Raw genomic sequence first — 25,848 nt, forward strand, 5'->3', positions numbered from 1 at the left:
ACGTACCCCTCGCCCTGATGAGGCAGGTCGTGAGGGTGGCGAGGGCCCCAGCTCCTAGGTGCACGGGTGCCTCGGGGTGCTTCTAGGTGCCCGCGAGGGTCCTGCCTCATGGTTCTCCATCTGTAACAAGGCCGAGCAGGGCAAGCATAGGCCTGGGGCTTGCTCCTCTGCCCCTTCCTGACTGTGTGCACGGAAAGTGGGATGCAGTGATGCTGGGAGAAGGGGCCTCATGGTTCTCCATCTGTAACGAGGCCGAGCAGGGCAAGCATAGGCCTGGGGCTTGCTCCTCTGCCCCTTCCTGACGGTGTGCAGGGAAAATGGGATGCAGTGATGCTGGGAGAAGGGGCGTACCGCTGTTGAACAACACAGGCTCAGCAGCCTTAACTCTTGGCTGCCTTCTCTCCGGGTGGGAAGTCATTGGTCTGGGTACCCGGCCGGCCTCTGAGGTCATGTTTAACACATGAGGACGCAGGTGCCAAGTGGAGTCGGGGAGAAAGCCCCGTCCGTGCCTTCTGGGCCAGGCCCGGGAGCTGCCCCAGCTCCCACTTTCTCTGAAGCCTCTTGCCCTCCCTCCCTCCCCAACAGGTGGCAGCGGAAGAGCTAAGCTACGTGGCTTAGTCCATCAGCATCTTATTCTGGGTAATAAAAAATAAAAATAAATGGATACCTGTTTTCCACTGCTAAAACTGAAGCACCACTGTGAGCAACAGGAGAGGGAGAGGAGTACCCGAGGGAGAGAGGAGCCCGAGACAGAGCGAGCGCCCACTGCTGGCACGTGGCGGCGAGGAGACGGAGAAGGGAGAGCGGGAGGTGGGGCGGCCACGGAGGACCGCCCGCCAGCGAGCCCCGCCAGCCCCGCTCGCCGAGGAGCCCAGCGCTCGCCCGCTGCGTCCACACCTGGGTCTGCGACCAGGGCGGAGGGAGGAAGACCCTCATCTCAGAGTAGCCCTTTCCTCTGTTCTTTTCTTTCTTTTTCTCTTTTATTGAAAGGGGACTACGTTTTAGCAGGAAAAACTACGCGTTTCTGTGCTGAGCAGGCTCCTTGCGGTGGCGGCCGTGCCGGGAGAGCCCCTCAGAGTGGGTTCTGTCCACGCTGGCTCTGATATCGCCGCGCTCACAACTGCCTGTGTTCTAGGAGGGTTTTCATTTAAAGAAAATATGGTGGTTTGTGTTTTTCTGTTTGTTTTTTAAAGATTCTTTCAAAGGAGTACTGAAAAATATACTTTCCTGAATTTGTCTCTCAAATCTTAGTGGTGGACCTGGGAGATGCGAGAAGCTTCCAGAAACGAAGTTTAAACATGCCAAAACAACTCAAGATTAGGATCAACACCTGTGACGGGAGGAGGATTTTTTTTTTTTTTCAGTTTTAGCTTCCAGCAGCTTCTCCCTGTACGTCAGGGCAGTGAGGGAGCATGGTCCCGGGCCGGGCAGGCGACTCCGTGGTCTCTGCTGGACTCCGAGAAGCAAAGCGCTTCCCGTGTGCCGTGGACTCGGCCCCGCAGGAGGGGCCTCGGGCAGGACTGGCCGTGAGGCCAGAGGGCAGGAAGGTGGCAGTTCCCTGGCCAGTGGCTCCTTCCCCAGGGTCCTTCCTGAGGATTTGGTGGAAAGCACTAGCCAGGAGGATCTGTCCCCGTTCCCAGGGAGGCTCCCACCGTCGCTGTGGCCAGTTAGGCTCACTGAATGCCCCATCCCCTCTTGTTCCCCCACCCTACCTGACTAGTTTGGAGCCCTTCTACCTGTGGGCACAGTTTTGATGAGGTGGGGTCATTTTAACTTTGGCGGGGAAAGGGGATACATTTCTGAAATAAGTTGGTTCTGTGCCGAAGGGCTTGAAGGAGTTGTCACATCACGTTTTACAAGGGGCCTCTGCCTGGGTCTGGGTTGCAACTTGCATTTATTGTTGCTGGTGGAGTCACCCCCAGCTCTTCGCACACCGTGACGGGGATTAGCCTCCCTGGCGGGACCTAGTTGGGGACTGTCTAACCCTAACCCTGCCTATCCAGGCCCTGATGACCCTGACCCCCAGCATCCCCCTCCCCATGTGCCTTATCCCAAAGCCTCCAGATTCTAACTGGTACATGGGAGAGACGGGGGACACACAGGCCACCTTCCTTCTGGCAAGGCCTCTTATTTATTACCATTGCTGTAGTGCTTTCGGTTCCCACTTCTTTTGGTATCTGCATAGAGTTTGGATAGGTTTTTGCTATGACCCCTTGTGCACTGTCCCCATGGGTGACACACCCACCCACCCTGTTCTGTTCCTTGGAATGCTTTGCCTCTGCTTTGTGCTGTTTGCTTTTTTCTCCACCTTAGCAACAGTTGCTATGAGTCCCCCAAATCAAGAAGCATCTGTACCAAGGCAATGTAACTTTTTGATTTTCGGTCAATTTGTTTTAACTTCTTTTGTCACCAATAAAATCTTAATAAACAGCTCTGCATTCACACTGGGGCTGGATAACTACAGGGGGTGGCAGAGCACTTGGTCTGGGGTTCTGCCTGGTTGGGGGTGGGGGATTCGGAGCCACCTCAACGGCAAAGCTGAGACGGGCCAAACCTGTGCAGCAGGGACGGGAGTTGGGGAATCTGGGCCTACGCAGGGTCAGTTCCTGGGGCCCGTGTACATTAGACGTTGGGCCCCCTAGAGATGGGTTCTGGGAAGGCTGCGCCGGCGGCGTCACTTGTAGGACCTCCACCCACCATCCTGGTGGTCGATGGTGATGGACATAGCTGCTTCCCTCCCCACTCCCAGGTGACAAGACCCGAGAAGGCAGCAGAGCGGACCACGCAGTGTTTATTGTTGCCCTCTCCCGCCCGCCCCCGGTCAGCGGCAGCCGCACTCATCCACCACCATGTCTTCGTAGTGCCGCAGTACCACGTTGTCGCTGTTATCGAAGAAGAGCACGGAGATGGGCGACAGGCGCGCGGGCACGCAGCAGGGAAGGCCGGCGGCGGCGCTAGGGGCGGCCGCGTGCATGAGCGCGCGCAGCACAGCGTGGTTGAGCGCGGGCGTCCCGCCGGGTTCGGACAGCGCGGCGGGCAGCCCGCACTTGCCCTGGCAGTAGTTGGCCAGGAAGCCGCGTGGCGCGATGACCCAGCGGTGCCAGCCCACCTCGCGGAAGCTCACGTAGAGCCGCCGCGCGCGACACGCGCCCCCAGGGCCGCCGCCCACTGCGGGCTCGGCCTCGCGCCGCGGCCGGGCCAGGGGGTGGCACAGGCGCGGGTCGAGGGTCACCAGCAGCAGCGAGGCCTCGGCCAGGCTCGCGCAGGCAGCGGGAGCCCGGGGACGCAGCGCCAGAGTCAGGCGGAGGCTGCGCGGCGCCGAGGTGTTGCGGGCCCAGGCGGCGCCCAGCAGCTCGGCGCGCACCGGCATTCCCAGGGCGGACACCGCCTGGCGGAGCACCACCTGCCCGGGGCCCGCGCCCGCCGGCGCCACGCTCAGCTCCCAGCCGCCCGCCGTCCCCGCCGTCGCCTCTGTAGCCGCGAAGCGCAGCTCCAGGCGGGCCTGGCTCGGGCGCTCGGCTGGCTCCACGGCCGACAGGTCGAAGACGACGGTCCACTCAGGGCACTGTCCCGCAGCTGAGGCGGGCTCCGGGGGCCGGGCGGCCGCGCCTGGGGAGGAAGGGAGAGGGCTCGGCTGGCGCTGGGTCCCCACTCGGTGCCGACCGGCCCGCGAATGGGTCTTGGTTGGGGACAGCGGGGGAAGGTGAGCGACCGGAGCTGGGGGTCGCACCATCTGTTAGAAGGCGTCAAATGGTGTGAAGCGGCGGTGGGTGAGGGAGATGGAGTGGGGGCAGGGCGTCACTTGCAAGGAAGAGGCCCCGACCAGTGTAGGGCGGCCAGCCCGCCGTTGGGGACATAGGCGGGGGTGGGGAGGTGGGGGGGGGGGAATGAGCGAACGCATGGGGCTAGTGGGGAAGCGATGCTAAGGCGGGTGGCATCTGCAGGAAGGCATCAAGTGGTGTGAAGCGGCAGAGGGGGTGGGATGGAGTGGGGGCAGGGCTTCAGCTGCAAGCAAGGGGCCCTGCTCGGTGCAAGGGAGCCTGGCCTTCGGATTACTCCCCCACCCCATCCCCTGTCCCGGCAGGTGTCCACGCGGAAGAGCTGAGGGAGTTCAGAGGCCCAGGTTGCTTGCGGGCTGGACGGGGAGGGTGGCGACCCTCAGGGCTCTCCGGCCTTCCTCACGCGCCGCTGGAGGCTCGTGGCGGGCTCGGGGCGCCCAGCGGGGTATCGGCCTCCCAGACCCACGCCCCCAGCGCAGACCCCACTCACCGCGGTCCGGGACGTGGCGCACGATGTTTCCGGCGACCCCCAGCTCCTCCATATGGCACGGCCGCAGGGTAGTCCCCAGGGGCGTCCTCCGAGGGCCCGCCCTGGCCTCCTGGTGGTCCCGGCGGCGGAACAGGCGCCACATGACAGGGGGTACAGGCCGGGACTTGGGGGCGCCCCGGGGCACGTCGGGAAACCCGAGAGCCTGGAGTAGGGCGGCGGCGTGGCCCGGGGGCGCGGGGGCGCGGGCCGGGGGTGACGAGGGCAGCAGCATGGCCAGTAGGAGAAGAAGGACGTGGCGGCCCGGACGCCGGCACAGCGGTGGCATCTTCGTCACAGGCGGCGGCCGGGCGAGTGCTCAGGGGCTGGTGGGCTCCGGGACCTGCGGGCTGGGGGCGGGACCGGGGTCCCTGGAAAGACCTGGGCCAGGTCAGGGTCTCGGGGGGCGTGGCCGCGATCCTGAAGTCGAATAGGGACCAATCACGGGGGCGGGGTCTCGAGGGGGCGGGGCAGGGGTCCCGGGAGTGGCCAGGGCGGGGTGGGTTGCGGCGGGGGCGGAGCCTGATAGGGCCAGGGTACAGGGGGCGAATGGGGCAGCCGCGTGGCTGGTCCCCGAGGGCGAGGTTGGGTGGGGCTGGGTCCTGGGCGGCGGGGCCGGGGTCGAGGGGTTCAGAAGCGCTTGTCCTTAACCAGTCCATTCCTCAGCGGCTTCCTGCGAGCCAGAACCGGCCCAGGTTAGCCTAGGGACCCCACGCCACCACGTAGCGCCTCCCACCACCGTCCCGCCCTCCTTGCCCTCCTTTTCCCAGCCCCGCCCCATTCTTCCTCCCAGCCCACAAGGCCAAAAGACCCTGCCATCTGCCTGCTGGGCAAGTGGTCCCTGCTCCTTCCTACAATTAAACCCTCCTCTCCCCTCCCCCCTGGGCCACCCGCGGCTGCTGGAGGGCAAAAGTCACCTACCAACCTCTGCCTGATTTAAGCCCATCGCCTGGACCTGGACCAGCGCTTTATCCTCCTCCTCTCCCAGGGAGGCAGAACTGGCCAGAGCCCCCGGCTATCCCACCGGGCAGGCTCCTCCCCAACTACAATGGCCCTACCAGGAAAGGCTTCCCAGCCCATGATTCTCCATCCACTGCCCTCTGTCTACACCTGCCACAGCCCCTTCTTTGCTTCCATGTCCTTAAAACAACTTATGTAGTGTTTTAAAACGAATCAGTACTGTAAGATCCCAGAGAAAGACCCCTAACGTCTAAACAACGTTCATGGTTTGCATATTTCAAACTGTCTACAAAGATGTCTTCTCCTGCACCTCAATTTTCCAAAAATGTGCCACCGAGATCGCTCCCATGTGCACTGATGATCTCCTTAATTCCATCTTCCCTGCCTGTGTTAGTGGCAGGTCTCTGGGGTCCCGACTGGGAGGGGACCTGCACCCTGGGGATCTGCCCAGGCCCACCTTACTGGACTCAACAGGTCTACCCCTGCCCCTCACCGCTATTGCCATCACTTGCTCGGTGTTGTGTCCTGTTTAACTGGCCAGCCTGCTGATGCCAAGACAGTATCTCCCCGCAGTCTTACGGTCACGGCCATTGACCATTCCTATTCCCACGTATGAGAACTCTTCGTGCCTTTGCACATGGTCCATCAGTCTCTGCTAAAGTGAATTCTACAGTCTAGTTTATGTACAACTGTATTAAGTTTTCTGAGCCAGTAATATATTCTCACGGTCTAGACCTCAGAAAGCATAGAAAACTCACAGTTCAACCGAGCGGCTCCTAGGGATCTACCACCCTTTGACTTCTGTGTATCCTCAGATACTAGCATATGTGCATTACTGTACCCTGCAGCCCTTTGGTTTGTGGAGCACTCTAGCTCAGAGACCGTTCCATATGAGAACATAAAGACTTTCCTGGAGAAGATGGTCTCAGTCACTTTAGTTTGCTCTTCCCTGGGGCTGGAGCCACTGGATGCCCCTTCCTGGGAGCACACCTCCCGCCCTCGGCCCACTTCTCCGTGGGCTGCTGTTTTCTCTCGCTGCCACCGCGGGAGCCCTTTATCTGGGAGATCAGAGATAAGCCCCCCGTGGACCTCCCATCTGTCCTATATCTTCAGCTTTGCCTGTTGGTCTTTTAGACAGAGCAGAGGTGGGGTTCCCAGCTTCTTGAGTCTTCTCATAGTTCAGTTGCTGGACGGCACAGTCTCTCATTTCGACTCTTTGATTGCACAGCTTCCATTTCTGCATCAACATCTTTGATGCTTTGGGAGTTTGCACTGGGGGCTCATGCGAGATAAAGATGGTTACCAAGCAAGCGTCCCATCGACAGTTCTTCCTTCCCTCCCGGGATGCTTCTTTGCTAAAGTTTGATGGGCTCAGCTCTGTTCCCACTGTTTTAATTCCTATACTTCTATAGAAGGTTTAATACCTCCAAGGATCCGTACCCCCGCCCTGTGCCTCTTTATCAGAGCTTTCCTGTGGTGATTCTGGTTTGTTTTTCTGCACAAGCTTCCAAGTGCCCCCTCCCTCCTCAAAAACAGTGTATTTGCGGGGGAGGGGAGTACCCAACTAGGGCGAGACGGCCTCTCTGCAGAATCAGATTTACACTTTTTCGTCTCAGTGCACCACAGCGGGAAAGAGAAAATCAGGACGAGGGTGGAAGCTGCAGGGGGATGTGGGCAGGCAGAGACTCGGGTGGATTCTGGATGTTTCCTTGAGGATAAGGAGGAGAGGGAGAGACGGGGGGCTCCCTAGGGTTTTGCAAGGTTTTCACCCTGAGTTGCCATCAAGTGCGATGGACAAATGTTCACGAGAGGTAGTTTGCGGTGGGAACGGGGGTTGATTCTGGATATTTAGAAGGTGCTTGGAATGTCAAGCAGACGCTGACACAGACAATGGCACTCAGAGGAGCACTGTGAGCTGGGAGAGAAACTTGGAAGTCGGGGTGGATTAAGTGAAAGGGCCCTGGGAGAGGGGGAGGCCAGATGCGGAGCAGGAAGGCACTAAAAAGTGAAGCGGGAGCCCACGTGCCGCAACTAAGGAGACTGCGAGCCGCAACTAAGACCCAGTGCAACCAAGTAAATAAATAAATACTAAAAAAAAAAAAAAAAAAAAGAAAGTGAAGCAGGGAGCAGAGGCAGACTGGCGATTGCAAAAGGAGAGGTTGGGTTGGGTATGGGGTTTCTTTTGCGGGGGTGACAAAAATGTTCTAAAACCGCAGTGATGGTTTCACAACTCTGTGAATGGACTAAAAACATTGACTTCTACATGGCAAATGGGCAAATTGCATGGTGTGTGAATTCCATCTCAATAAAACTGTTCAAAAAAAGGCGGGGGGGAGTGACCACCAGATTTGTTTAGCATCAGTGGAGCGGACAGGAGTGGTCTCGGGGTGGTGGGGGGAAGACCCCAGAGGGAGCTGGGTTCGAGAAGGGAGGAGAAGGGGGTGCTGGGCTGTAAGCGGAGCGGAGAGAGGAGGTTTCTCTTCTTGATCAGAATGTCCCTGAGCAGGCAAAGGGGTGGACATCAGTGGCCCGGGACGGTGGCCTCAGAGGGAGACGGACCATCTACCAAAGCAGCCAGCCGGCACTAGAGGGTGGATGTCCTCATCCGGCTACCCCTGCTTTCCTGGGGACACGGAAGCCAAGTCATCGGGTGAGGGGACAATGGTGAGGACAGTTGGTGGCCGAGGAGAAGGAAGAGTCTCAGGAGATCAGGCACTGCCCAGGCATCGCTGAGGACCCCTGGCCCCCATTAGTGCTGCAGCGAGGACCAGATGTGCGGGTCATGGCTCTTCAGATACAGCGGGGGCAGCTGAGAGTGTCACGGAGGAGAAAGCCGGTGTACGGAGGGGTGGGGTAGCCTCAGGCAGGTCAGCAGACCCAGAGCGGGGTGAGGGCCCCCGATGGATGGCGGTCCCAGCAGCCCAAGAGAACGATGGGGGCTTCAGACCGACGTCGTGACCAGGGTGCAGGGGCCACTGCAGGGGGCCGAAGACAGAGGTCCAGGAGGGGCCCCATGGAGGGGGTTCAGAAGAGAGAACCAGCAGGAGCAAAGAAGGCCTCAGTGCTGCTTTGCCACGTGATTTGTTCTCCACTCCGGGGTCCTTCAAAGTGGTTCTCAGTCATTGTTTTCAAATCTAACTGCATTTTCATCATACATGGTCTGCACGATCCTGGTTCTGAGCAACGGAGGTTGCCCCTGGTTTTTTTCAATTTTGAGAAGTGTTCCTGTGCTTAAAAAGAACATCTGTTCTTGCTTCGGAGCTGCCTGATGAGGAACGTGGACTTTACCTCCTGTGGTCCCATCTCGCCACAGTTTAGGGCTGCATCATGCGGATCCTTTCACATCAAAAATTACACCTTTCTCCTCCTGTGTTGTTTTTTTTTTTTTTTTTTGCGGTACGCGGGCCTCTCACTGTTGTGGCCTCTCCCGTTGCGCAGCAACAGGCTCCGGACGCGCAGGCTCAGCGGCCATGGCTCACGGGCCCAGCCGCTCCGCGGCATGTGGGATCTTCCCGGACCGGAGCACGAACCCGTGTCCCCTGCATCGGCAGGCGGACTCTCAACCACTGCGCCACCAGGGAAGCCCTCCTCCTGTCTTTTTACTTACAACTTTTATTTATCCTGGAGTTGAAGTCTTTTGACCAGGTCAGAGATGGATTTATTTAAAAGCCCAGTCGCGTAATTGTCATGATTATTCCACGTGTGTTTATTTGCATGCGCAATAGTTGAGATTCTACCCTCATTCTGCATTACTTACCCTGCTTTTTCTAGCTTTCCTTTCCTGCATTTACTTTGTTGTACCTGTTTTTGGTTCCATTCTCCCTTCTACACCCTAATAGTGTTAACATAAATACTCAATATAGCCCAAAGGTAATGCCCTACCCTCCTGCAAAATGCAAAGCCACCAATCCTGTTTCAATAATATTAAATATTTCAGCTCTAATTTTTTAAAATCTCTCAAATAAGGCGTTAAAAAAATTTTTACCCAGATATGTATCAATTTCTCTGCTGATCTATCTCTTGGGGTAGTTTTCTGAAATATTCTCCTAGAGAAGATCTGTGAATGGTAAGCCTTCTTAGTTTTTGTTCCTGCAGATATCCTTTTTTTTTTTTTTTTTTTTGGTGGGGATGCTGGGGACCAAACCCAGGATCTCATGCAAGCCAACAGGTTTCCTTTCTCTTGAGTAACTGTTTTTAAACTTGTGTGTAAGAGTCCCGGTTTCTTGTTACTTCCTTTCAGCATTTGAGGTGATATCTGACTCCAGTCTTCCAGCTTCCCTCGTTGCTGTTAGTCTGTCACTGTTTCGTAGGTCATCTCTTCTTTTCTGTAGCTGTTTCACATTTCACTATGATGTGTCTGGGGCCCGGATGCCTTTGTATTCATCCTGCTTATGATTTATGTCTTGTCACTTTCTGGAAAAATTCTCAGCATTATGTCTTCTCATGTTGTCTCTCCCTGTCTATCTATCTCCTATTAGGACTCAGCCACATAATTCTTACTATTCTAGCTGTCATATTTTCCATTTGTTTAGGCTGCATCCTAGGTAATTTCTCCGCAGCTTACAATTCACTGATTCTCTTTTCAGCTGTATCTAATCGTTGGAGACTTAACATCTATAATAGGTTGAACGGTGGTCCCTAAAAGGATATGTCCACATCCTAATCTCTAGAACTGTGACTGTGACTCTATTTGGAAAAAGAGTCTTTGTAGATGTAATTAAGTGAAGGAATTTGGGATGAGATCATAGTGGTCTAAATCCAATGACAAATGTCCTTATAAGAGCCAGAGAGACCATTTGAAGACAGGAAATGGAGATTGGAGTGATGCAGCCACAAGCCAAAAAACATCTGGAACCCCCAGAAACTGGAAGAGGCAAGGAAGACCTTCAGAGCAAGAGTGGCTCTGCTGACACCTTCATTTCAGACTTCTGGTCTCTAGAACTGTGAGAGAATAAACCTCTGTTGTTTTAAGCCCCCTAGTTTGTGGTACTTTGTTACGGCAGCCCTAGGAAAGAAATATATTTAACATCCAATGCTGTTTTTCATGCTCTCTCATGCCTTTTACATTTTTAATAAACTTTTCATTTTAGAATAATTTTAGATTTGCAGAGATAGCATAAAGAGCTCCACGGTAGCCATTGCCCAAGTCTCCCCGAACGTTAACACTTTGTATCTCCACAGTGCATTTATCACAACTAAGAAACCAATGCTAGAACATTGCTATGAGCTAAACCATAGACTTTATTTGAATTTCACCAGTTTTTCCACAGATGTCCCTTTTCTGGTCCAGGATCCCACATTGCATTCAGTCAATCTGAGCTGACGGTTCCTCAGTCTCTTGTTTTCCATGACCTGACGATTTTGAGGTGTCCTGACCAGCTCTTTTGTGGCACATTCCACATTCTCATTGCTTTTTATCCCATCTTGTTTTATACCCAACTGTGCTAACTCTAGCCATCCTTAGGGACCAGGTTCTGCAGGTGGTGCCCATGGGGCCAACCATGGCAGCGTGTCCCCAGTCCCCTGTCATTTCTGTATGGAGTTTGTTCTTTGCCATCCTAGTGGGAATGCTGTCATTTGGGGCTGGAGGCGCCAGCCTCCCAACTCACATTCTGGCTGGACATTCTTGGGGGAGACAGAGCAGGGAGCAGGGTGGAGCTAGGTGGTCTGGCTTGCTCTTTGCCTTGGGCTCTGCGTTTACAAGGACATCTCTAGGAGTTCACTGTTTTACAGCAGAAAGGTCTTTCAGTTTTAGATTTAGCCAAGCAGGTGCCTCCCCAACCTCACCCCTGGAGTTCTCTTTAATCACTGTTTCTTCTGGAAGCCTCTGAGGGTTGGTCAGACTCCTTGGTGAGACCTCACTGACCTCTACGCGCAATTCCCAACTCAGGTTCGCTGGACATCGACAATCCGACACCCTCAAAACTAGACTCCCAACCCCCTACCCCCACCGGTGCACATGGTCCTGCCCTGAGTCCCATCTCGGTAAATGGCAGCTCGAGCCAGAGGTCTTGGGTCATCTTTGAATTTTTTATTTCTATTTCACCTACATCCAAAGCAAGTCTGGTTAGTTCTACACCAGAGTTGGGATCTGACCACTGGGGTGACCTCACCTGCGGCCCAGCCCTCTTGTGTCCACAATCCCTGCTCACCTGCCTGACTCCCCTCTAACCTGGGCGCTGGCTTTTTGGCTGCTCTGGCAATTCCCCCAGTTCTTTGCTCCCCTTCTCATGTCTTTCAAGGAGATTTTTAAAAAATCTCTGCTTCTCTCATCCTCCTCCCTGCCCATTCTGACCCACACCTCACTGCACTCTGAGCCCACTGCTTCCCCGAAACCATCTTTCCCAGGTTGGTCACTGATGACCTCCCAGGGGTCAAATCAGAGGGTCTGCTGGGGAGCGCCCTGCGAGCCTTCAGCAGCCCCCATCTCAGTGCTGCTCAACCACCCCTCACATTGACTGTGAGGCGCTGCACACCTTGGACCCTGCTGGTCATCCCAACCCGCCTCCATTCACTCCTGGGGCCCCTCCAGGCCAGGGGCTTTGGGCGCCATCTGGCTCACATCCCAGGGCTGGCAGTCCCGAGGCCCCTACCTCCAGGACGGTCGAAGAGGCCCCTTTGGCTCGTCATCCCTACAAATCCCACCTGGGCCCGAACCCCCGGCCCCATCTCCTGCTTGGCTGACCAGTGGTTGCCCCCCTGGACCAGAGGGTATTAGCCCGAACAGAGCCCGGGCTCCCTGGGCCGCCCATGGCACCCCCTCACCGCCCCCTTCCACTGCCACCTGCTTAGAGGTTGCCGTCAGGCCTGGAAAACAGCTGATCCTCAGCACTGGGCTTGGCCCTCACGGCTCCCACCACCGAGACCCTGATTCTCACCCCTCACCTCTCCACCCCCACCTTCCTCGCTGTCTGTCCTGACAGCATCTAACTCTGTCGCTACATCGTCCATGCCTTTGTCGCAGTCTCTCTTGTGGATGCAGGCTCCGGGGGGGCAGCGTCGGCATCAGCCTCATCCGCTGCCATGTCTCCGGGGCCTACCCACAGAGTGAGCTCGATCAGACGGACGTGCTTAAGGAATGAACTAGGGCTGGGGGCCCCTCCACACTCACTCAGCTTTGCTGGGCTTCGGGCTCAGGGCCTCTGCTGTGTCATATTCCCGCACGTCCTTCAGCTCGCGCACCTGGCCCGTCAGCACCTTGGCAGCAAAAGCCACGATGTACTGTGGGAGGGGAAGGCACAGGTGAGAAGAGAGCCCCGTCCCCGACCTCGCTGCCCTCCTGATGGCTGGGTGCTCCTGCCACCGGCCCTTTGCACGTTGCCTAACATGCCCCTCCTCCCTGGGAGTGCGTGAGAAGGGCGTGCACCCGGAGCGCTCCTTGGGGACGGGGACCGGGACAGGACTGGCATCTGAGAAGAAAGGGGTGGCGAGGAGCTGTGAGCGCCAACTCACCAGGAACCAATAGAGGTTCATGAGTGTGAGCAACAGCAGGAGTGCGTTGAAGAAGAAGTAGAAGGGGATGTCAGGCACCGACCGCAGGCTGCAGTAGCTCGTGGCATACAGGACCTTGAGCGGGAACCAGTAGAGGCGGAACCAGAACCTGCAGGTGGGAGGGGCGCGTCGAGGAGGCTGTGGGGGCGAGGGGGAGGGGGAGGGGAGCCCCCTCCCCTTCCCCCCAGTCCCTGTCCTGTCCCGTCTGGACTCATCCATCTGCCCCTGCACATCCTCACCCATCCATGTCTCCTTACCCCACCCTTGTTCATTCCTGCCCAGCTGTCTCCATTCTTGTGCTGTCCTTTCCTGCCCAGCTTGCTTATTCCCAACTCGTGCCCTCTGCTGTCCCACCAGACCCCGCCCACATCACCCTGGCCCTGTCTGGCCCCTCCCACCTCACCAAGCCCCCACCCACCTCACCAGGACCCACCCCTTCCCTGCCCACCCGCCTCTCTAGGACCCACTTCCTTCCTGCTTGGCTCCACCCACTCTCATAAGCCCCACTTCCTTCCCGGCCTGGCCCCGCCTACCTCCACCAGGTCCCCTCCCCTTCCACTAGGCCCGCCTCCTCCCCTGCCGGCTCACCAGCTGAGGCTGAAGCTGAGGCAGCCCAGGTCTGCAGCCACGGCGTGAAGCCGGTGGTGGGATCCTCCGCGGGACTTGAAGTAGACATTGAGCTTGGTGAACTCCAGCTGTACGTCACTGATGTCATGCAGGAAGAGCACAAGGATGCCCACCTTGTGGTACCTGAGGAGGAAATCGGGAGAGGAGAGAGGGCTGGTTACCCTGGGACCCCTACCCGCACCGAGGCTCCCAAGCACAGGCCCCCTTGGCCACCCCTCCAGGCTTCCCGTGGGTCTGTTCAGAGCTGTCCTCCCTGGCCCATCTGCCCTGCCCATCCCCCCTTCACAGGGCTAGGTCAGCAGTAACACCCAGGCTGCACCCGTCCTGTGGCAGCCACACCCCAGGCTCAGGAACCTCCCTGGAAGTGCCCTCTCTGATCCTTCCTCATCTCTGTGACCTCTGACCCTCAATGACCCCTGACCCTCACAGGCCTGGGTCATTCTGTGTCCAGATACCCCACACTTTCAACATGACTGCCTCACTGATGCTCCCAGGTTTGTACATTTAACCCGAACACTGCTGCGAACTGCAGACTTGCCTGGGAAAGGCCGCACCCCCACCAGGATCTGACGAAGGCTGGAGCCCCGTCCCTATCCAGCCTTCCGCCTCACAGCTGCGTGGTGCCTGAGTTCAGCCTGGATGTGGCTGTGCACCTCTGTCACCGTCTTCATGCCCACTCTGCCCTCCTGACAGCCACAGGCTGTTCTCATCCCCTAACATCCCTGGTGTTCCCGGAGCCTTCCTTCACCAACTTTCAGTCTCGGCTCACCGGTCACCCCTGACCACCCCACCTCACCTCACCACCTCTGCAGTCCTTATCTTCCGACTTGAATTCTCCATAGTGATCACCTTCAAACAAACTGTTAGTTCTTTTCTTTCATGGTTTTTTTTTGTGGGGGGGTTGTTATCTGATTCTACCCTCTAGAGCAGGGCTGTCTAATAAATTTTCAAGAATGATAGGAATGTTCTAAATCTGCATTGTCCAATACAGGAGTCACCAGCCACATACTGGGCTGAGGTACAGAATGTGTGATTTTATTTAAGTTTAATTAAAGTTGACATGACCACCTGTGGCCAGCAGCTACTGTGCTGGAGGGCACAGCTAGTCCAACAAGAATAGAATTTGAGGGGCTTCCCTGGTGGAGCAGTGCAGGGAACACAGTTCAATCCCTGGTCCGGGAAGATCCCACATGCCACAGAGCAACTAAGCCCGTGCGCCCCAACTACTGAGCCCACATGCTGCAACTACTGAAGCCCACGCACCTAGAGCCCATGCTCTGCAGCAAGAGAAGCCACCGCAATGAGAAGCCCGCACACTGCAATGAAGAGTAGCCCCCACTAGCCACAATTAGAGAAAGCCCACGCACAGCAACAAAGACCCAACACAGCCAAAATAAATAAATAAAATAAATAAAAATAAATTTTAAAAAAATGAATAGAATATGAGCTGTATATGTCGTTTTAAATTTTCTTTTTTTTTTAATTTTTTTTTGAGTTTCCATGTTCAATTTTTATTTTTTTAATATCTTTATTGGAGTATAATTGCTTTACAATGTTGTGTTAGTTTCTGCTGTACAGCAAAGTGATTCAGTTATACATATATATATATTCTTTTTCATATTCTTTTACATTATGGTTTATCATAGGATATTGAATATAGTTCCCTGTGCTATACAGTAGGACCCTGTTGTTTATCCATCCTATATATAATAGTTTGCATCTGCTAATCCCAATTTCGTTTTAAATTTTCTATCAGCAGCGTTTAAAAAAAAAAGTAAATAGGAAGAAGTAAAATTAATTTTAATAATATATTCCAATTGACTCAGTATATCCGAAATGTCGTCATTCAACATGTAAATGACATAACAAAGGGACTGAAAGATATTTTCACTCTCCTTTACCCTTGGAATCAGGGTGGCTTTTACACATACAGCATGCTGTGGTTTGCACAGGCTCTGCCTTGAAGCACTATGACCACGTGTGGTGGCCACAGTGGGCTCTGGAACATAACGTTTTGTCTACTGTGCTCACGGCTGTGCCCCCAGCAGCACCTGCCACATGGCAGGTGTTCAGTAAACACTTGCTTTGTGACCCAGCCAAGGTTGCCATCCAGGAGGAGCTGGAGGGGGACAGATGGGGTGGGGGCAGGTGGTGCCTCTCTGCACCTGTTTTGCCCCATCACGTCAGAATCTCTCTTCAGAAACCTCTCCCACGGACACGCCCATACCCCCCCACCCAGGCATCAGCCTCTGCCCTGTGCCAGCCTCTTGCCACTGCTCACGCCAGTGCCCTCCACCCTCCTGTCCCCTCCTGGACTCACCGGAAGGCATAGGACGAGATAATGAGGACCAAGGTGACCACATGGTGGATGAGCATGACCACTGAGTCCTTGCGCCAGGCATCCAGGTACAGCGTGGCGTAGATGGAATGGCCGTAGAAGCTTCCCTGTAGTAGGTAGGCAACCGCGATGTCCCGTGGTACCGCCATGCCCGTCTTCCAGTCTGGGGAGGGCCAGACCGTGCCGTCGGGGACCTGCAGGGCCTCCAGGACCCGCAGGCGACCTCGAGCACTCCCTCAAGCCGCGCATGGGTCCTCTGCATGCTGGGCGTGCCACGCATCTCTGCAGCTGTTCTGGTCGCTGGTTTTCTGTTACCCATTCTCCACCCATCATTGTTTATGAATAGGCATTACCTTTTAGAACAGTTATAGATCTACAGAAAAAGGTGCTCCTGCCCTGAAATTGGTCCTTTGCAGAATTTCCAACTGTGCCCCAGGCCCCCTTCCCTGTCTTCTCTTACCAGGCTCGCTCAAGACACCCGGTCCTGGGTGCCGCCCTCCCAGCAAATCCCCAAACCGATGGAGGCTGCCACCTGCCTTGCTGTGCCGGCCAAGCAGCTGAGGCAGAAATCACACACTTTCCAACGCCCATGAGTGCAGGCTCTCCCGCAGAGCGGGCCCGGCTCCACCTCCCCTCCTGCAGCCACCTCCTGCCCCCTGCCCCTGCACATGCGCCCACCCGCACTCAGGCCTCGTGCCTTTCCAGGGGACATCGCTCCCCCCACCATCTCCGCCTCCCCTCCTCAGTCCATCACCGAGGACTCTGCCCGAATCGACCTAGAACTCCAGACTGTGCCCTGCTGTCTGCGGCTCCTTCTTTGTCCATCCCCCGTAACGGCCTCCCTGGGCTCCATCCCCGGTCTCCTGTCCCTCCCCCTCCAAGCCTCAGTGATCTGGAGCTAGACCCTCAAGTCCCCCTGGAGGCCAGCTATCCCTTAGACGCCTCCTATGCTGCCACCTCAGTGACAGCCCTTCGTCTGTACCCTGGTCCTGCCTGCAACGGAGATCCACTTGGACCTCTATCTGGGGGTCCCTCTTCGGTCCCCACCTCCACTCACTTGCCCTGCCCCCACTGCCCCCACCCTGGTCCAGGTACCGTCATCTCCTCCCAGCGCTGCCCCAGCTTCTCCCGGCCTCCAGAGCCTATTCCCGACTGTCCATTCTCCCCACAGCAGCCTCGATGGCTGTGAATACACAGACCCCATGATCTGGCAAGTCCATTCTTGGCCTGTGCCCAAGGAAACTGAAAACAGGGACTCAAGAGACCCCCGTATACTCATGTCCACAGCAGCACTAGTCACAATCATCAAAAGGGGAACAGCCCAAATGTCCATCAGCAGGTGACTGGGTACACAAAATGTGGTAAATCCACGTTTCGTGTAGCCACATCATGTGGAATATTATGCAGCCCTAAAAAGGAAAGAAGCCTTGACACACACTACAATGTGAATAAACCTCAAAAACATTATGCTGAGTGAAAGAAGCCAGACGCAAACGGGCACATGCAATCACATACCAATGATTCCATGTATATGAAATGTCTATAGAACAGGCAAATCCATAGAGACAGAAAGCGGACTAATGGTTGCCAGGGGCTGGGAGAGGGGGGATGGCAAGCTGCTAACGGGGACGGGTCTCCTTTTCGGGATGATGGAAATGTGCCGGAACTAGATAGACACGGTGCTTGCGCAACACTGTGAACATGCTAAATGCCACTGAACTGCTCACTTTAAAATGGTGAAGTTTTAAAAGTTGTGGTAAAAATATATATAACATAAAATGTACCACCTTAACCATTTTTAAGTTTAGTAGCACTAGGTATATTCACACTGTTGTGCAACCAATCTCTAAAAGTTTTTCCATGTTGTAAAACTGAAACTCTGTTCCCATTAGACACTCCCTCTCTGTTCCCCCTTCCCCAGCCCCTGACACCCACCATCCTACTTTCTGTCTCTATGGATTTGACGACCCTAGGTGCCTCACATAAGTAGAATCACACAATATTTGTGTTTCTGTGACTGGCTAAAATGGTTAATTCTGGGAATTCCTTGGCGGTCCAGTGGCTAGGACTCCGTGCTTCCATTGCAGGGGGCATGGGTCCAATCCCTGGTCGGGGAGCTGAGATCCAGCGAGCGGCACAGTGCGGCCAAAAATAAATAAATAAAATAGAATGGTTAATTCTATGTTATGTAAAGTTTACCTAATTAAAAAAAATGAAAGACACCTGACAGATCACTCATCCCCCACTTGAACACATCCAGGGCTCCCCAATTGGGCTCAGTAGCAAAACTCACACTCCTGGCTGGGTCTCCCCCCACGTTCCGTGCACAGCCTTGTGGCAGTGCTGCAGTCAGCAGAGGGGGGCCTCCCCACACCTGCCAAGTGTCTCTGTCCCTCTTGAGAAGGAAGGGACGCGGAGGCACCCTCTGTGGAAACGGGACACCCTCTTTTCCACCTATCACACTGGCGAGACTGCTACAGTGGAGAGCACCCCCTCTCCAGCTTTGGGCCCCAGATCTGGGGCAGAGGGAAGAGGGCAGCAGATAATTCCCCATCTGGGCTGCGTCTGCACCTCCCTGCACGTTGTGGGGTGAGGTGGGCCGGGCTCTGTCTGTGGACCTCCAACCTCCTCTCCACACACACCCCGCCTGCTGCTCTGGCCTCTCCATGTCACTCCTGCCTCATCCCCCTCCCTGATCTCCAGGATCAGCCACCTGGGCATCCCACACCCAGCTCCTGGTCTCCCCCAAACCTGCCCCACCCTCAGCCCCCTAGACCCTGGGGCCAGCCCCATCCTCCTTCTCTCTCACACCCACCTATGGTTTGGCAGTGAATCCTATCAATTCTGCTTTCCAAACATTTCTTTTTTTTTTTTTTTTGCGGTACGCAGGCCTCTCACTGTTGTGGCCTCTCCCGTTGCGGAGCACAGGCTCCGGATGTGCAGGCCCAGCGGCCATGGCTCACGGGCCCAGCCGCTCCGCGGCATGTGGGATCCTCCCGGACCGGGGCACGAACCCGTGTCCCCTGCATCGGCAGGTGGACTCTCAACCACTGCGCCACCAGGGAAGCCCCAAAACATTTCTTAAATCAGCCACTTCTCTCCCCACCACAACCCTGTCCTGGGCAGAGCGCACCGGCTCCTGCCCTCAGCCCCACCCTTAGGTCGTCCTGTCAACGTCCCCCCTCTGCTCGTGGCCCTATGGTAAAGACCCCCACTGCTCCCACCCCACCTGATTGGGCTCCTTGCTGCTTCTGATCAGCCAGTAGCGTGTCTGTCCGACAGTGGCCTTTGCATTTCCCATCTGCCCCAGGTTCCTCCCAGTCCCCACTCAAAAGTCACCTTTGGTGGGACCATCCCCATCCCTGTAGAAAATGCCCTCCTCCCCACCTCCTAGACACCCCACATCCCATGCTCCTCTGCTCACTCAAGTTTCCTCATCTGCACTTATCACCGTTAACAGATTTCCTGTTTCACTTTAACAGATCTGTCACCCCAAAACACAGGGGTGGGGGGCTTTCTCTGACCTACTCACAGTTGTGTCAGCACAGCACCTGGTACACAGTAGGTACTCAGTAAGCGTGCCTGCAGAGAAGCAGCTAACTTGCAAGTGTGTTATCACAGCATAATTTATAAGCAGGAACCAGAGGCAACTCCATGCTCGAAACTTCAATTACAGAGAGAGAGTTCAATTACAGTTCATTCTCATAAAGGAAAATTGAATGACAGCTCAAACCTCCCCTCTAGGGATTTATGACACGGGAAATGTGCGTGTGTTACACGGGAAAAGTGGCCATGTGGGCAGCATGGTCACAAGACAGACAGGTGCAGCGCAGGGGTTCCATGCCCAGCTCCCTGGTGCCACCAGGAGCCCTCCCAGGATGTTTATATCACACGGCAGGAAACACGTCCATGTGTGTCCCTGATACACGGTCTGGGTGGTCAGCACAAGAGTAGAGAAGCCTGACCCCTCGTCGTAGACTGAGTTTTCTACATCGGCCTGCCGGTTGGTAACAGAGGACACTGCAGTCAAATTCCTGCCCATCCCACCCAGGGCTCAGGCCTTGATGACACCCACGTCGAATCCAATCAATGGATGCAGCCACTTCTCACCACCTTTATCTCCTTGCCAAGCTGGTCCAAGCCACATTGGTCCCTTGCCTAACCCCTGGGCCCAGCTCCCCTCCTTACCCAAGATTCATCTGTCTCCACATGGCAGCCAGAAGAAGGTTTTTTATAATCCACAAACCCATCCCATTTAGGACGAAACTCAAGCTCCTGCCATCCTCCTCTTGTCCCCATATTATCAAGCTCATGCAAGCCCCAGGGCCTTTGCACGTGTTGGACTGCTTGCCTGGGCCCACACAAGGGGTCCCCTCCTCTAGGATGTTTCCCTGAGTCCTGACAGGGACAGGTGCCCCCTTTTCTGGCCCCAGGGCCCCTTCATCGCCCTTGTCTCAGAGCAGACATCCAGCATGGGATGTCTGATGAGTGTCCAGCTCCCCCATGTACCCTTCTCTGAGTTCAGAACAGGGCCCTCCCCCAACCTGCCCCATCCCTGCAGGTCCCCTACCATAGAAGACGGAGGGTGGGTCGTGAAAGAAGGGGTAGTCAGTGCCGAAGAGCAGGTAGGTGCTGTAGCTCCAGGCGCCCAGGTAGAAGAGAAACTTCCAGGCGCTCTCAGGCATCTTGGCGGCATCTCTAGGCTGGAGGCGGCACCGCTTGGCTAGGGGCTACGGGTGAGAAGGCGGCGGCCATCAGCACTGGTAGCCAAGGGCCGCTCCTCCAGGGTAGGGAAACCAAGGCCCAGGGACTCCCCAGGCCAGGCAGTGCCGGGCCCGGTACCCACAGCCTCCTGGAAAGTAACCAGAGCCCACGTGTACCTGCCAAGGGCTAAACTTAGTGCCCAGCTGTCCAGCCGCAGCCGCAAGGGGAGGGGAGTGATGGGGGAGACCTGGGCGGAAACGTGAGGGGAGGCTGTGAGGGGAGGAGGGGGACACGTGGGTGTAAAGCAAGGGAGACCAGTGGGGTCAGTCCAGGGGACTGGGGGGCTTGGGGGGTCTCAGGGGGAGCTAGAGGTATGACAGAGAGGAAGAAGGATTAAAGAGAAGACTTGGAAGGGGCAATGGGAGTGAACTGGAGGGGAATATGGGGGCATCCGGGGAAACATGGGGGGCTGGAACCCTAGCAGTCCCCATGCGGGAGGAACTTGACGGGAGGGGGTGCCTCAGAGGAGGAATTGGGGAGACCAGAGAGGAACGGGGGCTGGGGAAGATGGGGTGGGTAGGTGGGGGAGGACATGGGAACTCAGGGGAGAAAAGGAAGAGAGGATGGGGCAGAGGAAGAAAGAGGGTCAAGGAAAGGACACCGCAGATGGGGGGACCTGAGGGGACAGCAGGGAGGGGACAAGAGAAGTGGGAGCATGCAACGGTGAGGCATGGAGGAATTTCAGGGACCCAGCGCCCCTGGAGTCCTGGGGGCAGAGCCTCAATCTCTCTGGGGGCGGGGCTCCAGAGCTGCCGGCCAGGCCCCGCCCCCCTCCCCTAGGCGAGGCTGAGGGGGCCGGAGCACCAACAGTCGCCATGGAGACAGCCAGAGCCAGCTCCGGTAACCCCTGGCAACCACACGACTGCCAAGAAGATGAGCTTTGGAGAACGAGGCAGCCCCTCCGCCCGTTTCTTGGGAAGGGCGAGCCACGAACTGGAGTGAGTGCCCGACGTCCAGGGATTCTAAAAGTGAGGGGCCCGTGACCTTGCTGTCCCCCACCCAGCTCCCTCAGGAACGTGGGGAGGAAGCCTGCTCCACCCTGGTAGTCCCAGAGCAACCATATCCCCCTCCTGGGCTCTGGCCCTCGTCCTCCTGGACCTCCCACTGCCCAGCTGGAAACTGGGAAGGTGGGGGAAGCAACAAAGCAAGATTGGGACCAGGGCTCACCTACGGAGGGGCCATAGTCATGCCTGCCTCCCCCTCCCTGGAGCAGCGTGGTGGCTGCGGTCTCTAACCCCCATGTGGGTCATATGGGGGTGGGAGTGGGGACAATGGCAGCCAGACAACACCCCATCCCTGACCTAACAAGGGCCAGCCTCTGCCCAGCCAGCAGAGAAAGGCCCCTTTGTTGGCTCCAGGCACTCTGTCCCTGCACCCCCTGCCACCTCCAGTCAGACGGGCGGAGTGACCCCAGCTGGTCCTCAGGGAAGTCACAGCCAAGCTTGGAGCCCAAACGCCTTCCAACAAGCTCCCATAGCAGCGACCCCTCCCCAAGGATGGGAGGGAGGCCAGGCGCCAATGTCACCCCACAGTCACTCTCCAGCTGGGGAGGTGGCCTTCCCAGGCTCGCCGGAAACTGAGCAATTCGGTGGCGACCCCTTGGAGCCCGCACAGTCCAGCTTCGCAGACCCAGGCCGTGCCACCTCCCCCCAAAGGCTGCGAACACGGCGTGGCCAGGGAGCCCAGGCCTTTGCATCCCTTGATCGGAGGGTGGCGCTGACTCCAGACAGACGAGCGGCAGCGACTGGGCAGCTCCTGCCTCTTCCCGGTCGCAGCGGACGAGCCAGTCCCGCCGCCGCACCGACCCCGGACACCGATCCGGTTCCGAGCGCGCCCCAAGTGACCCGGAGGCGCAAGGCACACGCAGCCCCTGTGCGCCGAGCCTTCCCTGCCCGTGTCCTCCGCTCTTCTATACCCAGCTCCGCTAGGTCCGAAAGAGTGCGCAGCAGACAAGGCCCTCCCACCGCCCGGGGCCCCCTTGTCCCGCACTGACCGGACCTGTTCCCCCACATCTTGAGCATCCTACCCTTGTCAGGGTCCCCACGTTCCAGGCTTCCCCCAGCCCGGCCACACCCCCACATCCACTCGCAACCCCACCCCGCCCTGGCCCAGAGGGGCACGCGGCGGCCGAAGATTCCGCGTCCCGAGCTCCTCCAGCCTGAGGCTCGCCACGTTCCAGTCACCCTGGTCCGCGGAGACATAAAGGGGCGCGCGGCAGCCCTGGGTCCCCGCCCCGGACTCCCTAACATCCCGGCCCCCCAGCCCGGGACCCCCACGTCCCAACCCCCAGCAGCACTTACCCGAAAGAGGCGCGAAGTGGCCGCCGAGCGCAGCGCGGTCCAGCCGAGTGCGCAGAGCGCCAGCAGCAGCAGCTCAGGAGGCGCCAGGTGCGCGTGCTCGGCCAGGCCGCGGCGCGCCAGCCCCCAGCCGCAGTCCGCGCAGCCCCGCGCAGCCGCCAGCGCACTGCCCCAGCCGCGCTGCACCAGCTGCGCGTAGCTAGGCATGGGCTCAGGCCCCGCCGGACCCGCCGCGGTCCCCGCCGCCGCCATGCCGCCCGCTCCCGGTCGTCCCGGCAGTCTGCGCCCGCCCACGGTGGCCGCCGGAGCCGCGCGCCCCGCGTCACGCGCCGCAGTTGGGCCGGGGGCGCGCTGGCCGTAGCCCGTGGGACGGAGGGGCGGGGCCAGTGCTAGCTCCGCCCCGCAGGGACGCGGGGCCGGGGCGCGCAGGAGCTGGGTCCCCCGGAGGCAGCAGCGGCGACCTCGGGCGTACAAGTCCTGGCGTTGTCGCGCCGCGTCCTGGAGGCGGGCCAGCGATCTGGCTCATTTTCCAGTGGAGGAAACCCAGGCGCGGGGGAGGGGGGAGGGGGGCGACAGGGGGGTGGAGGGGGTGTCTGCCTGGCGCCCGCCTGACCTGAACCCGAGTAGGGCCGCAGCGGCCCCGTGTCCCCATCCCTCGTCCTCGCTTGGATGCCCTTGCCCATCCTGGGCTCCTTCACCCCACCAGGCTGTGTCCGCAACACGGGGCAAGGTGAGCACCAGTAAGCCGTGCCCAGGACCAGCGATTCTCTCTTTCCCAGGCCCTCCAGCATGCTTCTCTTGCCCTGTCCCACACTCAGGCCTCACCATCCCCCCGCTTGAGGGCCACCTGCTGCTCTCTGTGACCCTGAGGACCTGGCAGGCCTCCCTGAAGCGGGTTAACACAGGCCTTCAGGGAGGCCAAGGGAGTGAGTGCCCATGTGGGGGAACTCAGGCTGGATCAAGACCATCACTTCATTGGGACCACCCCCCATGATCTTCCACTGTACACCGACCACGACCTGTGTCCAAAGCCCCCAATGGCCATCACCAAAGGCACCGGTCACCTCTTGGGGACATCGTTTCGCCTGCCACTGGTAGCCCTCATCCCAGCCCCAGGACTCCCGCATGCCTGTGCCCGCCCTTCTCCCCATCTAGGAGTCCTCCCACAGCCTTCCGAGGTGGGGGGAATCAGTGTGTGCCCTGCAGGAGCCAGGCTGGGTTCCATATGGCCACCAGCCTGACCTGACCTTCAGGTGCACAGGTGAAAACAGAGAGGGGGGGTCAAAGGGGCCCTCATCCCTCCTCCTTTCCCTCACCCTCTGTCCTGCAGCAATCCAATTCTCCCCACCTTCAAATGTTCCCAGAATCCAGCCACTTCTCTGCACCTGTACAGCCTTATGCGACCCTCGGCCACCCTTGTGCCTCCTTCCTAGTGTCTCGGCCTCCTCCTTACCCTGCTCAGAGGCCAGAGGAAACCTACCTGTCCCTCCTCTGCTCACAGCCCTCCATAGCTCCCATCACAGAGTAAAAGCCCATCTCCTCACTGTGACCCACAACCTATCCTCACGCCCTTCTCTCTCCATCTTTCTCCTTCCGTTCCAGCCACACTGGCCTCATAGCTGGAGGTGGCTCTCCAACACCCCAAAGAGTCCTGCCTCAGGGTCTTTCACCGGCTGTTCCCTCTGCCTAGAATGCTGTTCCCCCAGGTATTGGCAGGGCTCCTCCTTCACCAACTTCAGGCTTTACCTACAAATGTCACCTGCTTGTTGCACCTCCCTCATCCCCCCATCAGTCTTCTCCTTGGCACTTGTCACCATCTGTCCTGCTGTACCTCTTACTCATTATTTTTGAATGTGCACTCCATGTGGGCAGGGGTTCATCTGTCCCGTTAACTAATGCCACAGCCAGCGTGGCAAGCAGACGGGGGCTAAGGGCTCCCGGGCTGCTGGACATGCCCTCATAGGTCCAGTCGGGCCTGTGGGGCAGCCCTGTACCATCCCAACCACCCACCTCTGCCCTCCCGCCCAGGCACTATCTGGTCACTATGGCACCCATCAGTAATGGGAGAGGTGCCCCCAACCACCAGCCCCAGCCCAGCCTCGAGTTTCATTTTGGCAGGGCCCACATAGGAGGCTGCCAATGTGTGGGTACAGAGCGGAAACAGAAAGTGGCTCCTGGTGCTGGCAGCTGAGAAACAGCTCCCAGGCACCAGGGGCTCAGTGAGGGGCTGCCGAGGTCCCAAGGATGGCACCCATACCCTGCCCCACCTGAAAGGGCAGGCCTCTTCCCCAGGGAGCTCATCTCAGCCCTCACTCCCCCTACACACCACTGCCCCTGACTGATGCCCCTGCCCTGGGGCATCCGCGCCAGGCAGGGAGGGGCTGGGGGTGGGTCCTGATGCTGGGGGTCCCTTGCTCTCTGTCTTGTCTTGGCAATCAAGCACAGGGTTTCCCAAGGCCACCTCCGAAGCCAGGCTCTCGGAGCCCAAGTATCTTTCTTTCCCCACCCAGACACTGGCCCAGAGACAGAGCCCTGTCCAGCTCACTGAGTCCAGTGTGGCCTCAGGGTCTTTGCATAGGCTGTTCCTACTGCCCAGGATGCTCGTCGCCCCAGAACCTGTCCTGGCAGATCCTTCTTCTTGTTTTGGTGGACACAGCTCAATGGTGACCTCATCCCAGAGGCCTCTGCCGTTCCCCTCCCTCCCTCTGTTGTTTAGCTTTTTTTGTTTTAATAAACGGATTGATTGGCTGCGTGGGTCTTCGTTGTTGCGTGTGGGCTTTCTCTAGTTGCGGCGAGCGGGGCTACTCTTCTTTGCGGTGCACTGGCTTCTCATTGCGGTGGCTTCTGTTGTTGCGGAGCACGGGCTCTAGGCACGCGGGGTTCAAGGAGTTGCAGCACATGGGCTCAGTAGTTGTGGCTCACGGACTCTAGAGTGCAGGCTCAGTCGTGGCACACAGGCTTAGTTTCTCTGTGGCGTGTGGGATCTTCCCAGACCAGGGCTTGAACCCATGTCCCCTGCATTGGCAGATTCTTAACCACTGCACCACCAGGGAAGCCCTTAGCTTC

General features: G+C 57.6%; 2 protein-coding genes across 5 annotated transcripts in view; one reads left to right on the top strand and one right to left on the bottom strand.

Moving 5' to 3' along the window:
- UPF1 (UPF1 RNA helicase and ATPase) overlaps nt 1-2,444 on the top strand; it is a 36,494-nt gene extending 34,050 nt beyond the window's left edge. For both annotated transcript variants that reach the window (XM_019926127.3, XM_019926128.3), the window contains exon 24: nt 586-2,444. The gene's annotated coding sequence lies outside the window, so the exon portion shown is untranslated. The remainder of the gene's footprint in view (nt 1-585) is intronic.
- Nucleotides 2,445-3,409: 965 nt separating this feature from the next.
- On the bottom strand, nt 3,410-23,308 carry CERS1 (ceramide synthase 1). 3 transcript variants are annotated; one of them, XM_073803124.1, is made up of 8 exons: nt 22,786-23,308; nt 20,292-20,451; nt 15,704-15,884; nt 13,345-13,506; nt 12,718-12,865; nt 12,377-12,486; nt 4,270-4,686; nt 3,410-3,609 (listed from the first exon to the last, which is right to left on the bottom strand). In XM_073803124.1, the coding sequence occupies exons 1-8, from the start codon at nt 23,032-23,034 to the stop codon at nt 3,558-3,560; spliced, it is 1,479 nt and encodes a 492-aa protein (XP_073659225.1). In that variant the 5' UTR covers nt 23,035-23,308; the 3' UTR covers nt 3,410-3,557. The 3 variants fall into 3 exon arrangements, with proteins under 3 accessions (XP_073659225.1, XP_073659226.1, XP_033709899.1); XM_073803125.1 differs by lacking the exon at nt 3,410-3,609 and having other exon boundaries at nt 4,475-4,676; nt 22,786-23,301; XM_033854008.2 differs by lacking the exon at nt 3,410-3,609 and having other exon boundaries at nt 4,601-4,978; nt 22,786-23,299.
- Between the last annotated feature and the right edge of the window lie 2,540 nt (nt 23,309-25,848).

The sequence above is a fragment of the Tursiops truncatus genome, chromosome 3, assembly GCF_011762595.2.
Source record: "Tursiops truncatus isolate mTurTru1 chromosome 3, mTurTru1.mat.Y, whole genome shotgun sequence".
Classification (NCBI taxonomy): domain Eukaryota; kingdom Metazoa; phylum Chordata; class Mammalia; order Artiodactyla; family Delphinidae; genus Tursiops; species Tursiops truncatus.